Here is a 15,831-nt window from a genome sequence, read left to right as displayed (position 1 = left end):
GCCCCGCTTTGCTTTCAGTCCTCCACTCTGGCCGCGCCTACCGTCTGAGTAATGGAGCGGGAGAGGGAAAGAAAGGCGGCCGGAGCTGGGCGCTGGGCCGGCCGGGTATGACTCGGCGACGCAGCCAGCGGAGTTACCCGGCGTGCCCCGCGCGGCGCCGGCCGAGGGACGTGGGGGGAGGGGCGGGGAGGAGGAAGAGCGGCGGCGGCTGCGGATGTCGCTGCGACCGAGCGGCGTCTGAACACACGGCGGCTGCCGAGCGCCCGACCCGGGCCTGCGCCGGAGCCCACACCGAGCTCCGCGGCCCCTCGCCTGCCAGGGCGGGCCCGCACCCGTTGTCACCGAGGCGGCGTGTCCCGCATCCTCCGCTGCCCGGGCCGGCCGGCTCTGCCGTCTGCTGGCTCCCCCTCTTCGCCCGCTCCCTCCAGCGCGCCTGAGTCACCGCCGCCGCCGCCATGGCCGAGAGTGGTGAAAGCGGCGGCCCTCCGAGCTCCCAGGACAGCGCCGCCGCGGCCGAAGGTGCCGGCGCCTCCGCGGCCGCTGCCTCCGCGGAGCCCAAGATCATGAAAGTCACCGTGAAGACCCCGAAGGAGAAGGAGGAGTTCGCCGTGCCCGAGAATAGCTCCGTCCAGCAGGTGAGGGCAGTCCTGGCCTCGGGCCCGGGTGGGGGTGGCGGCGCGGGAGGAGACGGTTTTGGAAGGGCCTGGGAGGGGATCGTGCCCCCGAGGTGCGCCTGCCCCCTCTCGCGGGTGTCTTCCCGAATTAGATCGCACCCAGGTGCGTCTTGGGACACCGCAGAGGCTTGTGGCGGGGCCCCGCGGCCTGTTTGTGGGACGCGCCGACGCCGCTTCCTTCCGCGCCCTCCTGCTCCCGCGTCCGCCGACCACCAGCCTCCTCCCCCAGCTCCCCGCCCCCCGCCGCCTCCCTCCGGCTCCTCACAAAGGAAAGGGACCACCGCCGGGCTCCGGGCGGGGTGGAGGCTGGGCTGGGGCGAGGGTTCGCTCTAGCCTCCTCTGCGGTTTTGTCTCCTGAATGAAAAAACAAAAAACAAAAAAAACGGGGAGGGGGCTGCTCATTGTTTTACTTGCTTGTGGGTTAAGGCAGATTTTGGGGTGGGGAGCACGTGTGCATTTAGTTTTGCGTTTTGATTGCTACAATTTTTCCTTTCAGCCTTCAAGAAAAAAAATTAATCATGACGTAGAAATCGCTTTCAGTCATATCTTAATAGTACTAGGCTCGAGGAGAAAGGTGGATGACTTTCATTGATGACTTGCTGTTTTCTTCCTAGTATATTTATCTATCATCCCTTAGGTGCCAGACATCGGGAAGGTTTTTGTTTGATTTTAGAGGGATGATAGCCACGTTTTGCAGATATTAGCAGTTGCAGTCGAATAAAAGAACAAAATTGGAGTTAATGGAGAATATCAGCAAATAATTTACTACGTGAAATTTGTTCAAGCATACAAACTTTGCTGTTAAATTAAGAGTCTTGAAGAATTCAACAAATTTGTTTTAGCCTTTTGTTGAATATACATCCCAGACCATTTCCCATAATTGTTGAATGGATCCCTGATCATTTCAAATAATGCGAACAGTTTATGAGGAAACAATTCCTGAAATGTACCTATAAGTTTCCCTCCAGGGACAGTAAAAGATTGGAATACTGGTTTATATAGTTCTGAAACGTGGTGCGTTTTGTGAAGCAGTTAAATACACGGTGCCATCAAGTGAGAAACTTACCACTTACTCTGAATGACTTTTTTTTGTATTCTATAAAAATTTCCCTTGACATTTCTTATTTTCCAGCATAGAGGAAAGTTGAAAGAATTGTACAGTGAACATTCCTCATGTTCATCACCTGCAATTGACACTTTGCTGTATTTACTCTATCACACAGCTAATCATTTATCACTTCCTTTTATTTTTTGGATGTGTTTCTGAGTAAGTTGCAAATATCATTAAATGCTTTTCATGCATACATACATACACCTGTTGTAATTCAAAGACTTATCAAGATATAGACCAAAATTGACTAGAAGATTCCCTCTTGGTCTTTCCCAGCCCCTTCAGTAATTCCCCCCCATCCACCACTGTTTTGATTTTTTTTCACCATTAGTTTTGCCTGTTCTCCAACTTCACGTAAGGTTTTTTCAGTCAGCATAATCTTTTGAGATGAATTCTTGTGTATACTTTCAATTCCTTTTTATTGCTTTGTTTTTCACTGTCTGAAAATGCCATAATTTCTGCTCTCCTGTTGAGGGCCGCCTGGGTTGCCTGTCGTTGGTTGCTGTGAATATCCTTGTACAACTTTTTTGTTGTTGTTGAACAGATGTGTTTCTCCTATAAAATACTTAGAAGTGGAATGACTGGGTGATAGGATAGTTGTAGGTTTAGATTTATAAGCAACTAGGTTTTTAAAAAGAGCTTCTGTCATCTTACAGTTCTACCAAAGGTGCCTGGGAGTTCCTGTTGCTCCGCATCCCCGCTAGCATTTGATAGTGTCGGTCTTTTTCATTTTACCTCTTTTAGCCTGTGTGTTGTTACCTTTTGAAGCCCTAGGACCTTATTTCTAGGGTACCTAGTTCAGGTCTCTCTACCTTCCTACCTGCTTTCGGCATTTTATTGTAAAAGCTAAGAAAGAGTCAATATTTTATAAGTAGGAAAGTTCATTTAAGTCACTTTATGACATTCTCCCTGTAGAATTGTTTTTACATTTTGTGATGGTGAAGTTAGAATTTTAAATTTTGTGGAAATTTTAATTTTATTCTTCTCACCAAAGTAAAATGTCGATAAAATTAAAGCTCTTCCAAGGCAGCTTATTCTGATGGCAGTTGAATTTTTATCCTGAAAAATGCTTTATATTGAAGCAGAAAACATGATAATAAAACACATAACACTGCATCAAGAGCCTGAAGACAAGTTGAACTGTCTTGGGTCTAACTATATGTGTTAAGGAAAACACAAGAAAGTGTGAGTATAAGAAAAGCAGTTTTCAGATGATTTATAACTCTACTTGAAGCACAAAAAAGTATGTCATTTTGTAACCTAAATTTTTCTTAGATGGTTTAATAGATTCAAACTATATGTTACAGATTAAAATTTGTCATCAAAATACATTTTATTATGTTAAGATTCCATGTTTAGTAAAAAATGGGGAAATTTTTCAGATTGAAAGTTTAACCTTCGAGATAAAGAGGATAAGATAAGCAAAAGGAGTGTTGAAGGCGTAGGTTTTCTGTCAGGCAAATTCCGTATTCTACAATTGGAAATCTTTTTCCAGTAAGTGTTTCTGTGTAATGTAAATTCTGTTAATACTGAAGAAGTATTTCTATGAATGTTCTAATAATTGGCTGCATAAAATTAAGCTTTCTGGGTCAGTTGTAAAATATGTTGTCAGGCGGTAACTAATTTTCCTGTTTTATTCTCAGGTTCTGTTTGAACCTGTGTATATAACCAACAGGCAGAAACAGGATACCTTAATACAGTTGGTATTTAATGTTACTTGTTTGAGTTTGATAATAACACTTGTTTAAAATTAAAGGGACATTCACTTTTCATTGAGCAGTCAATTGAGTAATGTTTAAATTTCAAATTAAGGGTAGTTAGAATATAAACTTAACTGTGTGTTTCAGGGTGGTTTTGCTAAGGGGTTTATATAAGTAAGGGGATTTAAAAAATAGTTGAGGGGCACCTGTGTGGCTCAGTCGGCTAAGCGTCCAACTTCAGCTCAGGTCATGATCTCAACAGTTTGTGCGTTCGAGCCCCGCGTCGGGCTCTGACAGCTAGTTCAGAGCCTGGAGCCTGTTTCAGATTCTATATCTCCCTCTCTCTCTGACCCTCCTCTGCTCACACTGTCTCTCTCTCTCTCTCTCTCTCTCAGAAATAAATAAAACATTAAAAAATTAAAAAAAAAAAGTTGAAGTGTGTAGTGGCACGAAGTCCCTGTGTATGAGATTATTTTTCTATCAGTTATTCATTTTCCCCTATCGGAAGCAGTTTGAAGACTTCCAAGTGTCAACAAGTGAGATGAAGTCCAGAATGGGGGTGACCGAGAGTGTGTGTCAGTGAGTCATTAAAATTAGTGCAGAGAATGGACGGGAGCTTCCAGGGAACATCTAACTAGTTCGTTCTGGGATTTTGTAGCCCTCTAGGTTATAGTGTAAGATTTTGAAATACAGTTACCTGAAATATTCAGGCAACAAACATTGAAGTTTTAGAAAACATTTTCAGGGCACCAGGGTGGTGTGTCAGTCTAGAATTTGGCTCAGGTTGTGATTTCATAGTTCGCGAGATCAAGCCCCGCATTGGGCTTTACACAGAGCCTGCTTGGGATTCTCTCTATCACTCTGTCCCTACTCTTTGCTTATGAGCGTGCACTCTCTTTCTCTCTCTCAAATAAACTTCGGGGTGTCTGGGTGGCTCAGTCGGTTGAGCGCCAACTTTGGCTCAGGTCATGATCTCGCAGTTCTGAGTTCCAGCCCCGCGTCAGGCTCTGTGCTGACAGCCTGGAGCCTGTTTCGGATTCTGTATCTCCCTCTCCCTGCTCCTCCCCCACTCATGCTCTGTCTTTCTCTCTCAGAAATAAATAAACATAAAAAAAAATAAACTTAAAAATTTTTTTCATCACTTGAAACTTCTAGAAAAATACTAAGATGCTTAAATATAACAAATACTGTATTGCATAAAATTGAGCCTTTTCTTGCTAAGGGAAATTGCAGTGTTATCAGGGTCTTTATCATAAACGTTTAACATTGTACTTTATGGTGGACCTAGAACTGCACTCACTGTCGTACTACCAGCCACATCTGACTGTTGAATGCTTAAAATATGGTAGAACTGGTCTGAAATGTGCTGAAAGTGTAAAAATACAGCAGATTTTGAAAACCCGTGCCTGGCTTCTATCACTTAGCAAAGTGCCTTCGTGTTATGTCATTTATCAGTACTCCCTTTTTATTGCTGAATGATATTCCATTTTATGGGCATATATCACATTTTATTTCTCCATTCATCAGTTAATGAACAGTTGGGTGGTGGTGGTTCTTTCTGACCATTCTAAATAATGTTCTCTTAATAACTCAGAAGTTTTTGTGTGGACGTGTGTTTTGTTGAGTGTGTACTATGAGTGGAACTGCTGGGTCATGTTGTAGCTCTATGTTTAACTTTTTGAGGAACTGCCAAACTGTTTTCCAAGTGGCTGTACCATTTTATACTTCACCAGCTATGCATGAGGATTCCATTCCCTGTAACATTTGTTATTGTCTGTCTTTGTTATCAACATCCTAGTTGCTGTGAAGTGGTATCTCGCTGTGATTATTTGGCTTCCTATTACACAAGCAGCAGTTCTCAGTGTGGTCTGAGGGGGGTTCCCAATACCCTTCTAAGAGGACCATAAGATCAAAATTGTTTTCCTAATAATTCTTTTATTTGTATTTTTCACTTTAATTCTCTCACAAATCCACAACACTTTTTCAGAAGCTGTAAGATGTGAGATATTGCAACAGATGTGAAAATCCAGTTGTCTTCTGAGACTAAAGTGATCTGCAAAAATTTAAAACCATTGCCACTCTTTACACTGGGGAAATATAGTTACTTTTTATAAGAATGTTAGTTATATTGACATGTAATGAGTTTATTGTTATTTTTAAATGGGTATTTTTGAAGATGCTTCAGTTTTAATTTTTAGTATAGCAAACATTAGTAGATATAACCTGCCTAAACAAAAACTCAGGTTTCAAATTTCTGAGTGGTATAAGACCAAAAATTGCTATAAGTAGAGTATCTAATAGATTAAATAGGTTCTTAAAAGTTTGAGGATCGACTTCACTAAGTTGCCATTTCCTCTTGTCTAGAAACTAGTAGCTTGGTGGTGAGTCTCCCCACTTCTCTGCCTCCCCCCGCCCCCAGACATTCATTCCTACAGCAGTCTCTGAAAATAATCAGATCATGTTACCCTCTACTTGAAACTAATAGCTCCCCATTGATCTTAGATAACATGGCCTTGAGGCCCTATGTGCTCTCCCATCAGAAGAGCCCACCCCTGATCCTGTACCCTGTGCCTGATCCACTGACCCAAAGTTGGTGGGAAATGGTCAGGTGGGGGAGTTTTCTCTTCCACAGCTGTCAGCAGGATCTGAGTTCTGGCTTCCTGTCCATTCTGATGTGTTCTTCCTTAGTCACTTGGCTCTTGTCATACTGACTTTTTAGTTCCTTGACCTGTTAAATCATTTTCTTGCCTCAGGACTTCTTTGCAGTTTGTTCTCACTACCTGGAATGCCACCTCCTCTGCCTGTTCCCACTCATCCCTTAATCTCAGTGCAAAGATCACTTTCTCAGAGAAGTATCCTTGATTGTCTAGACTAGATCGGGATACCCTGTTGTATTTCTGACAGCACTCTGGTTTTTGGTCATAATTCATCAAAATGTAGTATTTATGTGATTATTTGATTAATAATATTTCTAATATTAAAGACAATCTGTGTTCACCATTTATGTTATCAAAGCCTAGCACATAGTTTGGGCTCAGTAAATAATTTGTTTACAAATGTATCTAGACCATTTTGCACAATAATACGTATTTAATAATAACTGCCAGTTATTGAGCCTCTTTTGGGTGCAGTATATACATAACCTCATGGCTTCCTGCCCTCCTTGCAGCTGTGTCTTCAACTGCTCTTCCCTTAGGTTACCACTTTCCAAGCACAACTCTTGAGTGCTTCAGAATGTACACTCGTTTCTGGTTGCTGGAACATAATTCTTCTAGAACAGCCTTTTTTAGCTGGTCATCTCTATCTGAACCACAGAACACAGAGTGACTGTTTTATGACTATCCATTTTTCTCAAAGATGGTTCATAAGTAATATAATTTTAAATGCATAGTAAAGAAGTTAGTAGAGTCAGTGGTGTTCTGGTAAGTGTTTATCAACTACTTCCTCAGGAAAATCAGCACTAAATTGTAGTGTTTGCTGATTATCATGGTGTAAATGCTCTTACCTTGGCAGATGTTAAGCTACCAATAATAAAACTGGCTCTCAAAATTCCTAAAAATTTAGCAGTCTGAGCTGGTAGGAGCCATTGATTACAGTGGATAGATACCTTAAGATATACAGATACCTGGGGCGCCTGGGTGGCTCAGTCAGTTAAGCGTCTAACTTCCACTCAGGTCATGAACTCATGGTTCGTGCATCAGGCTCTGTGCTGACAGCTAGCTCAGAGCCTAGAGCCTGCTTCAGATTCCGTTATCTCCCTCTCTCTCTGACCCTCCCATGCTCACGCTCTCTCTCTCGCTCGCTCTCTCAGAAATAGAAACATTTAAAAAATTAAAAAAAAAGATACATAGATACCTGCCTTAAGGTATCTATATAGTGCCTGACGGTATCCATATATATCATTGGAGGCTCTATTTTAGTGGGCCTCTGTCTGTTTACTTATGTTATTATTTATGATTGCTTTCAGAGTGACTGTATGGTCCATAGAACTGAAAATATTTTTTTGCTAGTCCTTTACAGAAAGTTTGCTGACTTCTGCCTTGGGGCATTAGGGCTTACTGTTCTAGATCTTGTCATATTAGTGCTCAAAACCTTGCTCACCAGAACATTTTACCATGGCTTAAGTATAGTGCTGTTCAGTAGAAATTTAATGTAAGCCTCATGTAATTTGTTTTTTTCATAGTCACTTAAAAGAGAAGTGAAATTTTTTTATTGTGGTTAAAACACCATTTTTTTTTTAATATTTTTATTTATTTCTAGGAGAGAGAGAGACAGTGTGAGCAGGGGAGGGTCAGAGAGAGAGAGGGAGTCACAGACTCTGAAACAGGCTCCAGGCTCTGAGCTGGCAGTCAGCACAGAGCCCGACGCGGGGCTCGAACCCACGAACCGTGAGATCATGACCTAAGCGAAAGTCTGACGCTTAACCGACTAAGCCACCCAGGCGCCCCAAAACACATACCATTTTTAATAGTTCTTTTTAATGTTTATTTTTGAGGGAGAGAGAGACAGAACATAAGTGGGGGAGGGGCAGAGAGAAGAGTGAGACACTGAACGGGAAGTAGGCTCCTCTAGGTTCTGAGCTGTCAGCCCAGAGCCCATTGTGGGGCTCGAAGTCAATAGAGCCATAAGATCATGACCTGAGATGAAGTTGGATGCTCAGCTGACTGAGCCACCTAAGTGTCCCTTAAATACACGCAACCATTTGTAAGTATACAGTTAAGTGGCATTTTTGTGCAACCATTACCACTATCCATCTACAGAATTCTTTTCATCTTGTAAAACTGTACCTTATTAAACAATAACTTTATAGTTCTTAAACAGTAACTCCCCATTCCCCTCCCACCAGCCGCTGGCAACAAGCATCCTACTTTCTGTCTCTGAATTTGACTACTCTAGGTATCTCATAAAAGTGGAATCAAAAGTATTTGTCCTTTTAAGACTTATTTCACTTTGTAGAATGTTCTCAAGTTTCATCATTGTTGTAGCAGATGTTAGAATTTCCTTCCTCTTTAAGGCTGAATAACACTTTATGGTATGTACTTGCCACATTTTGTCTGTTCATCAATTGATGGACACTTGCATTGGTCCACCTTTTGGATATTGTAATTTTAATAATGTTTTATTTAACCCAGTATATCCTGAATATTATTTCAACATGTAAATAGACCTTAAAATGAGATATTTTAGCTTTTTTTTCATAATCTTTAAAATTTGGTGTATATTTTATACTTACAGCACATCTCAATTTGGACTAGCCACACATGGCTAGAGGCTTCTGAATTACATAGCACGGCTAATAGAGTCTTCATGTTTTGCTCCCTACTTATCTCCTTTCTATTATTTGCTGCATTTCAGCCATCTGTATGTCTTTTCTCCAAATATCACTCACTAGCTCTTTGCCTCTCTGGGCCTTTGCCGATGATGTTAATGATAGTAACCTAATAGTATTTATTCTAGGTGTATCAAGGTGTAATGCATTCATTACCATTTTTAAATATTTTTTCACAACTTTATTTGTTTTTTAAATGTTGATTTATTTATTTTGAGAGAGAGCGCACGTGCCTTTGCATGCCCGAGCAGGGGAAGGACAGAAAGAGAGGATCCCAGTAAGCTCTGAGCTGTCAGCTTGGAGCCCAACATGGGGCTCCGTGTTCCAAACTGTGAGATCATGACCTGAGCCGAAATCAAGTCCACTGAGCCACACAGGAGCCCCAAGTTTTCACAGCTTTATGATGATAGTGTTATTACTAACCCCCCCCTTTTTTTTTTTAATGAAGAAGCATTCTAGGTTAATAATGTGATCAAATTCATTTACCCATTAAATAGTAGACTCTAGATTCAAACCCAGTGACTAACTTTGGAGCCTGCACCTAACTACTACTCCAGGGTGCCTGGACTTTTCTCTGGCTGGTTTTTCAGCCTTTGAGTTTATTTACAGTTTTTATTAAAATTCCAGTTAGTTAACCTACAGTTTAGTTAGCATGTTAGTTTCAGGTGTACAATACAGTGATTAAAATTTATTTAAATGCTAGTTTACCAGAGTTTGGACTTGCCAATCTAAATGTGATCAACAATTATAATTATGATAACCGTTTTTTGATTATACGGACTTTATCCTCCCTACCCCATACTGAATTTGCAGGGGTAGGGGCTGTTTTGCTTACCTCCTAATCCCATGATACTTGACACATTGAGTAATACTGGCATTTATTGAGCGAGCAAGATTTATTTGCAATATTTTGTACTCATTTGAGGATATTTTAAACTGTGGTTTACTTACAAAAACATGTTTATTTTTAGTTTTATTAAATGTCTAATGGCATTATTTCTGTTGTTTTTAATGTGAGAACAGCTTCCACTATTTAAATGTATTTTTCCTTAACTTAGGATTGGAATTTTTTTAGGGACTAAAGCTAATGTCATCTATAAATATGATGCAGAAAGTTTTGGGATACAGAACATTCCATTCATTATGAGTATGATAAAGTGTTTATGTGTCTTCCTCTTTTGCAAAATATTTTCATTACCTCAGAAGATCTGAACTCTGTTTTTTCCAAGTGAATTTCTGCTATTATGAGCTAGTTTGATGTCTTATAGATAGGACAACAGAGACTGCTTGGTTTACTTATTACTGGTTAAGCGGCTGCTATTAGATAGATTCTAGATGCGGGTGTAATGATTTTTGCTAAAAAATTTTATAGCCTTTAAACTCTCGGAGATTCTGTCCAGAAAAGAATTTATCTCTGTGTACTTATATGTAATTTTCTATTCTTGTTAAACAGATGGATCATTACCCACACTTTAGTCTCTTTTTACTTGTTTGTGGTCTTTCATTCCCTATTGGCATATGTGGAACTTACTCCACTATTATTTATTTATTATTCATAAAATTTTTGTTAGTATGTTGAGAAAGGGGGAAATGTATATTGGCATATTAATTTAAGTATATTGAAATGTGGCCTGCATTTTGGAGAGAACATGAACTCTGGAATTGGAGAGATCTTTGAGCAAGGTGCTTTCCCTTTTAGCCTCATTGGCAACATTTTAAACATGTGGTATAATACTTGCTTCACTAGATTGTTTGGAGGGTTTCATGAGGTAATAAGTATAAAGTACCTGGGTCAGATTTATATGCTCTACTTGTATTGGTTTCATTTCCCTCTGCACCCTTTCGTTTGCCAGTGAATGGAGTTGTATTTTTTTGCAGTAGAAGGAAGCTTTAATAGTATTCTAGCATGTGAGCAATCAAACATTTAGTTTGCTATTCTTTGTCAGATTTAAATCATAAAAAGTCTTAAAAATAGTGCATTTTATGAATAATGTACCATAATGTTTATGGCCAAGTGTTCAATTTTCTAAGAAGGTGCCCTTTTCCCATGTAGCTGCTTGTGTCTCTAGTTATTTCTCATATTTGACATCCTTGTGTAAGATTTATAGAATGGTTTTTAATGAGAATACTAACAGGGTTACTCAGACCTCAGGTATTTGGAGAGTGATAACTGGATGAGCTGTTACATAAGATGATTTATTGAGTATGGATTTTTTCCAAGAGATATAGTAATATTGAATGAGGAACTGATTGAAAGACGTGACTTAGAAAACAAATAGCAAATGTTTGAATGCAGTATATTATTCAGATAACTATGTAAAAAAATCTTGCTGAATGCTATTAATATGTGGTTCTGCGAGGGATACAATTAATATGTATGTTTTAATATTCAGAGCTTCTTTTTAAAGGTTGCAGTGTTTCCACTTGGTTTTTTGTCTCCCCCCCCACCCGCAAGGTAAAAGGCAAGTTTGGATTGGGGTATTTGTAGAGGATCATAGTGTTTCTTTTAGCTAACTTAAAATCAGATTAACTTAATTTTAAATGTTATAAATCAGTTTATTCTCACATAATTAGGTTAGAATGTAGAGAGTGTGTGTGTGAGTACTATGCCCCCAGGCATTTTACATATATGTCTTAATTCTCCCATCAACCCTACAGAATAAATACTATCTCCATTTTACTGATGAGGAAACCTCAGGTGAGAGATACTTAACAATCTCAAGGTCACAACTTCTAAGTGGCAAAACCAAGATTTGAATTCAGGTCTAAATGTTTCAGAAACATTCTTTGTTTCTTATCTCTTATGTCCTCCCACCCCCCTCACTGCAACCCTGAGTGTGTGTTTCATTTCCTTCCTCTAGTCAGTCAAGGATAGGGAATCAAGTGAACAGCTGAGATTGTTATCATAAAAGTTGATATACTAAAACATACATTTTCATTTCACTTCAGTATTTCAAATTAACTCAGCATTCTACTTTATATGGGTCTTTAATTCTTGATTACTTATTTGTCTCTTCCTCCCCTGATTAAACATAGCAAATTTAGAGAAAGAGGAAGTATGCTGACAAGAATCGACAGTCTGGTGAAAAAGCAGATACAGGACCCCTTAAGAGTGAGTCTGGAATGGTCTCACTATATTGCAGAACAGCAGTTGATATATGCAACAGAAACTCAGCACTATGAAAAAGTTATATTCAGTAGAATAAAATAATTTCGGTGATCACACAGGGGTAAACTTCAATTAGCTGGAGAATCGATTGATGTGAAAACACCTGACTTTGGATGATGTTGCAAGAAGTGGCTACTGACTGTTTTGTACATGCTGGGTTGATTTCAAACCATTAACTTAAATTATTTGAAGCATGTTAGAATTTTGATTCTTCTGGTTATTGGTAAAATGTCTAGTTCTTGTAAGTTTTCAACGGTTTGGCCTATTGGTTATTACTGTAGGTTGTCAATGCAAGAGAAGAATTGGAAACTTCTAGGGAATATGGATCTTTAGAGGCCTATGCTAGCATATATTTTTCATTTTGAGTTAGTGGTTGCCACGTGGGCCTGAAGACAAAAATAGGAATATCTATCTAGATAGTCTAGAAATAACTAAAGGAAATTACAAAAATCTTTTCTATATGGAGAAGATTCTTCCCTAGATAGATGGAAACATTTTATATAATTTGTTACATAAGTTTTATGTTGCTGCAGAGGAATAGTATCTGTGGACTGTCTAAAACAGCTTTGACAATTTCAAGATTGCTATTTTTCTTAATGTTTGTTTATTTTTGAGAGAGGGAGAGAGACCAGGCACAAGTGGGGGAGGGACCGAGGGAGAGAGGGGGAGAGAGAGAGAGAGAGAGAGAGAGAGAGAGAGAGCGAGAGCGCGCGCGAATCAGAGAGAATCTGAAGCAGGCTCCAGGCTCCGAACTGTCAGCACAGAACCAAACATGGGGCTTGAGCTTATGAACCGTGAGATTGTGACCTGAGCTGAAGTTGAACGCTTAACCTAATGAGCCACCCAGGCTCTCGTATTTATTTTTCTGTCAATAACGCTTACCCTGTGGTTTTCTCTTGTTCAGTGAAAGTGTAGTAAATAAAACAGACATGGAGGTAAAACTTCAAATGTTAGAAATATTTTGGAAAATTTGAAGCCACTATAAGCTGAAACTATTGCCCTCTACGTAAATGGTGCAGAATAGGAGTTTAAGAAAATCTGAAGTATGCAGAGTTTTTGGCCCTTTAATAAAACATAACGTTGTTTAACATTGATCATATTTGGATTAGAGTTTTCTAAAATACAGCATACAGTGTTGGAAAAGCATATCATAGCTGTTTGAAATGGTACAATTAAAAAAGTAAGGTTTATTCACTTTTATTTTAAATGGAGTGGCAGGCAGCTGAAGTGAATTGTTAATACCTTGGCTTTTGCTAGTTTATTCCAAGCTTTGGGTAATTTATTTAGAATAGTCACTTTAGGGGCGCCTGGGTGGCTTAGTCGGTTAAGCGTCCGACTTTCGCTTAGGTCATGATCTCGCGGTTCGTGGGTTCGAGCCCCGCGTCGGGCTCTGTGCTGACTGCCAGCTCAGAGCCTGGAGCCTATTTCAGAGTCTGTATCTCCCTCTCTCTCTGACCCTCCCCTGCTCACGCTGTCTCTCTCTCTCCTAGAAATAAATAAAAATATTAAAAAAAAAAAAAGTCACTTTAGTCTTCTGTAGTGTTAGACTAATCTCTTCATTGGGTTTATAGTGGTTCTTATATCTCAGTTGTTTGACATTGATTCAAAATTAAAATTTATTTTTATAAGAACTGGATTATGATTGGTAGATTCTATAGTTTCTCTTTGTATAGTACTAGAGGTATAGTTGAACTCTGTCACCATTTCTAACATAATGTTTTCCAAGTTTGACTATGAAGTGCTTTGATCTCCTACTTGAATTGGCCTCAGGTGCCTCTGAGAACCAAGAGTTCTACGGAGAATCCTATTTCAACAGTGCTTGAATTCTGTGAGAGAAAGTGTTTTTTAATGGGTCTGTCAGGACTGGTTTGGTTTCTGGAGGTTTTGTTGTGAGGATTGAATGAGATAATGTGTGTATAGTGCCAGGCACATTTTTGCTGCTTAATCAAATAATGATTCATGTAAATGCTTTTTCAACGGTGTATCACGCATCTAGTCTGTCCAGAAAGTTCTGATTATCCTTCAGATACAGATGTTAGGAAGATTCCAGTCCTTAAATATTACTAAGGGCTCAAGTGAACTATTCACTGCTGTTCTATAAGCTTTTGAGGTTATGACTGTTTTGTATAACCTGTCCTAAGTGTCTTTGCCAGATATGATGCTCATGGGTGACCAGGTCTTATTTTTGGGTGATCATCTCTGTTGTGATTTCTATGTCTTATATCTACTCTGGTCTACTACCTAAAACTAGAGCATCTTCATCTTCAGTTCTTTTCAGATGACCTACCACAGACAAGGTATACATGTTAGCTTCCTGGCCAGTTGAGTCATTTGAAATTGGAATGCCCAGGAAAGTTGGTCTCCTATGTTTTGATTTCCTGCTGTTTCTTATGTGTAGGGCATTCACAGTAAACTTTTAAACCTATTTTTAATTGACGTAAAGTACAGAGAATGCACCCATCATGAATGTACAGTTTCATGTATTAGCCCGAAGGTCCAATCCCTCAGAAGTCACCTTGTAATCGATCCCTTATAATCACCACCTTCTCCCAAAGGTAACCACTATCCTCACTTATGACATTATGGATTTTGCCTCTCCCTTTATATAAATTTTATATATACATGAAATCACACAGCTTATCTTCATTCGTGATTGGGTTTTGCTCTGCATTGAAGGATCCATGATGACATGTGGCTGTAGTTCATTTGTTGTCATTTGTGTGTAATATCTTGTTAAGTATACCACAATTGTTCTATAGTTAAAGAACAGTTGGATTGCTTAGTGTTTTGGGCTAATAACAAAGAATACTGGTTTGAATTTCCTTGAACATGTCTTTTGGTATAGCAAAATTTGTTAGATAAAATACCGTAAGTGAAATTGTTGGGTCAGTATGGTAAGCATAGATTCAGCTCCTACTTGAAAATATTTTTCCAAAACATACCAATTTATGTTTCTGCCAGTAACGTATGTGGATTCCAGTTGCTCTACATCCTCTACAACATTCTACTGGTCTTTTAAGTCGAATCATTCTGCGAGTGTATCACTGGTTTTAATTTTAAGTTACCTGATTGTTAATTAACTAGGATTAGGATCTTTTCCTGTGTGTTAGCCATTTAGCTTTTATTTTGTAAACTTTTTGTTTTAGTCTTTGGATAATTTTTTAATTGGGTTTTGACTTGCTGATTAGTACACATCCTTTATAAAGTCTGGATTCAAGCTCTCTTGGTTGTTGATGTTGTAGGTATTTTCTCTCTGTTGCTTATCTCTGTTAATGATAGTTCAATTTATTGTGCATTTTTTTTTAATGGTTACATCTTTTTGGGTACCACTTAGGAACTCTTTTCCAGTTGAACCAAAACTTTATTGATTTCCCTTTTTGGTACTGTTTATTACATGGTAGTGTTTAATTTGCATGTGGTCATAGTACATGTTTGGAAAGATTTTAACTTGAAATATATGTTGACTTGCTTTATGGTACAACATGATGTTTAATTTTACAAAGTTACTTTAAAAAGATGTATATTCTGCAGTTGTTGAGTGCAGTGTTCTATACATTCCAATTGTTAATTATGTTCAAATTATGGTGGGGGGGTAGGGTTTTTTGGGCTGTTTTCTATCAGTAACTGAGGTGAATGTGCTAATATCTTACTGTACTACTTTTGGATTTGTCTATTTTTTATAAGCTTTATCTTGTGAGTTGAGCACTTGAGGATATTGAAATGTCCTAGTTGCTTTTGTATTAAAGCCTATTTTGTTGATTAGAATAGCCTCACTAATTTTCTTTGGTTACACCCCTTCTCTTTTTTTTCTTTTTCTTTACGGTTTAGGTATATCTTTTTTTTTTTTT

The 15,831-nt window shown here is 39.1% G+C and overlaps 1 protein-coding gene across 2 annotated transcripts in view; it reads left to right on the top strand.

The window, feature by feature from the left end:
- Window positions 1-215: 215 nt before the first annotated feature.
- UBQLN1 (ubiquilin 1) overlaps window positions 216-15,831 on the top strand; it is a 46,073-nt gene continuing 30,457 nt past the window's right edge. Inside the window, exon 1 of one of the 2 annotated variants that reach the window (XM_039250407.1) lies at window positions 216-635. In XM_039250407.1, the coding sequence (XP_039106338.1) occupies window positions 456-635 (180 nt within the window). In that variant the 5' untranslated portion in view covers window positions 216-455. The remainder of the gene's footprint in view (window positions 636-15,831) is intronic. The other variant, XM_039250406.1, reaches the window with a different exon arrangement.

Source organism: Hyaena hyaena, unplaced genomic scaffold (assembly GCF_003009895.1).
Source record: "Hyaena hyaena isolate Hyena2069 unplaced genomic scaffold, ASM300989v1 scaffold_369, whole genome shotgun sequence".
Classification (NCBI taxonomy): Eukaryota; Metazoa; Chordata; class Mammalia; order Carnivora; family Hyaenidae; genus Hyaena; species Hyaena hyaena.
This window is presented reverse-complemented; position numbering and strand designations above follow the sequence as displayed.